The sequence below is a fragment of the Aplysia californica genome, unplaced genomic scaffold, assembly GCF_000002075.1.
Source record: "Aplysia californica isolate F4 #8 unplaced genomic scaffold, AplCal3.0 scaffold00516, whole genome shotgun sequence".
In the NCBI taxonomy this organism is placed as follows: domain Eukaryota; kingdom Metazoa; phylum Mollusca; class Gastropoda; order Aplysiida; family Aplysiidae; genus Aplysia; species Aplysia californica.
The window spans coordinates 272,102-273,141 of record NW_004797786.1 but is presented as its reverse complement, the minus strand read 5'-3'; the positions used below and the strand labels follow the sequence as shown (position 1 = coordinate 273,141).

At 40.9% G+C, this 1,040-nt stretch overlaps 1 protein-coding gene across 1 annotated transcript in view; it reads right to left on the bottom strand.

Annotated features, from left to right (window-relative positions):
* LOC101862673 (aromatic-L-amino-acid decarboxylase-like) overlaps positions 1–1,040 on the bottom strand; it is a 20,851-nt gene that overhangs the window by 2,242 nt on the left and 17,569 nt on the right. The window contains exon 8 of the mRNA XM_013086877.1: positions 645–762. Coding sequence (XP_012942331.1) covers positions 645–762 — 118 coding nt within the window. The remainder of the gene's footprint in view (positions 1–644; positions 763–1,040) is intronic.

The following is a 1,040-nucleotide window of genomic DNA, read 5'->3' as shown; positions in this document are numbered from 1 at the left end:
GAAGAAGAAGAAGAAGAAGAAGAAGAAGAAGAAGAAGAAGAAGAAGAAGAAGAGGAGGAGGCAAGGGAGACAGAGAGAGAGAGACAGACAGACAGACGAACGGAGTGGGTGGGGGTGCAGAGGCAGAACAAAAGAAAGAAAAGACAGGGGAGGACACATCGCTTGAAAGTCAGCAAGCACGCCACCCAATGAAAACAACAAGGGGAACTGCTAGCAGGGCATTTTTGGTCATGAGATCGGTTCTTGCTGGAGAAAGCAACAGTTATTAACAAAATTATCAAGTGTCTCCAACGGTATACATGTACCCAGATACTCCATTTGACACTCAGTCGGGGCGGAATTGATGATAGGCACGGTGGAGGTAGCCTGACCTCGAAACTGTCCCCGTTGTTATATTATGCACCCCGCATAATTTAACAAAATTTGATCATTTTGGGCATAATTTCTGATTATTTTCCTTTATCATTCTTTGTTAAAATTAACAGAATGGCATAATTTCACATTTTTGGACTCAGTTTGTATAATTTCAAAATTTTTCTTGCGTAAAACGACAGGGACAGCCTCAAAATGATCTAACCTTTATGGGTAAGATCGCAAAACATCAACTACCTTGTACAAACTATCACCAAGCTCTTCGCAAATACCTGTCTGATCCGTTCCTGTAGACCCTTGACTCCGTACATACGCAGAACGAACCACAACTTGAGAGATCTAAACCTGCGACCCATGTTGACCTGCCAGTGCTGAGGATGAGACAGTGTCCTGCAGTTGTATTGCCAATTCCTCCAGATATAAAAATAACCTCCCATAAAATCACTATTTCTATCGTCGTCATCATCATCATCATCATCATCATCATCATCATCATCATCATCATCATCATGCGCACTATTGAGCATTGTGACGTGGGTGCTCGCACTTTGGTTTCCATAGTTCGTCTGGTCATTAATATTGATTATTCATTGGAAGTTCCTGACAAATTAATGTTGAACCTACATATTATTATTTTAACATATTTTGGAAATCCTACCAATTCTCAA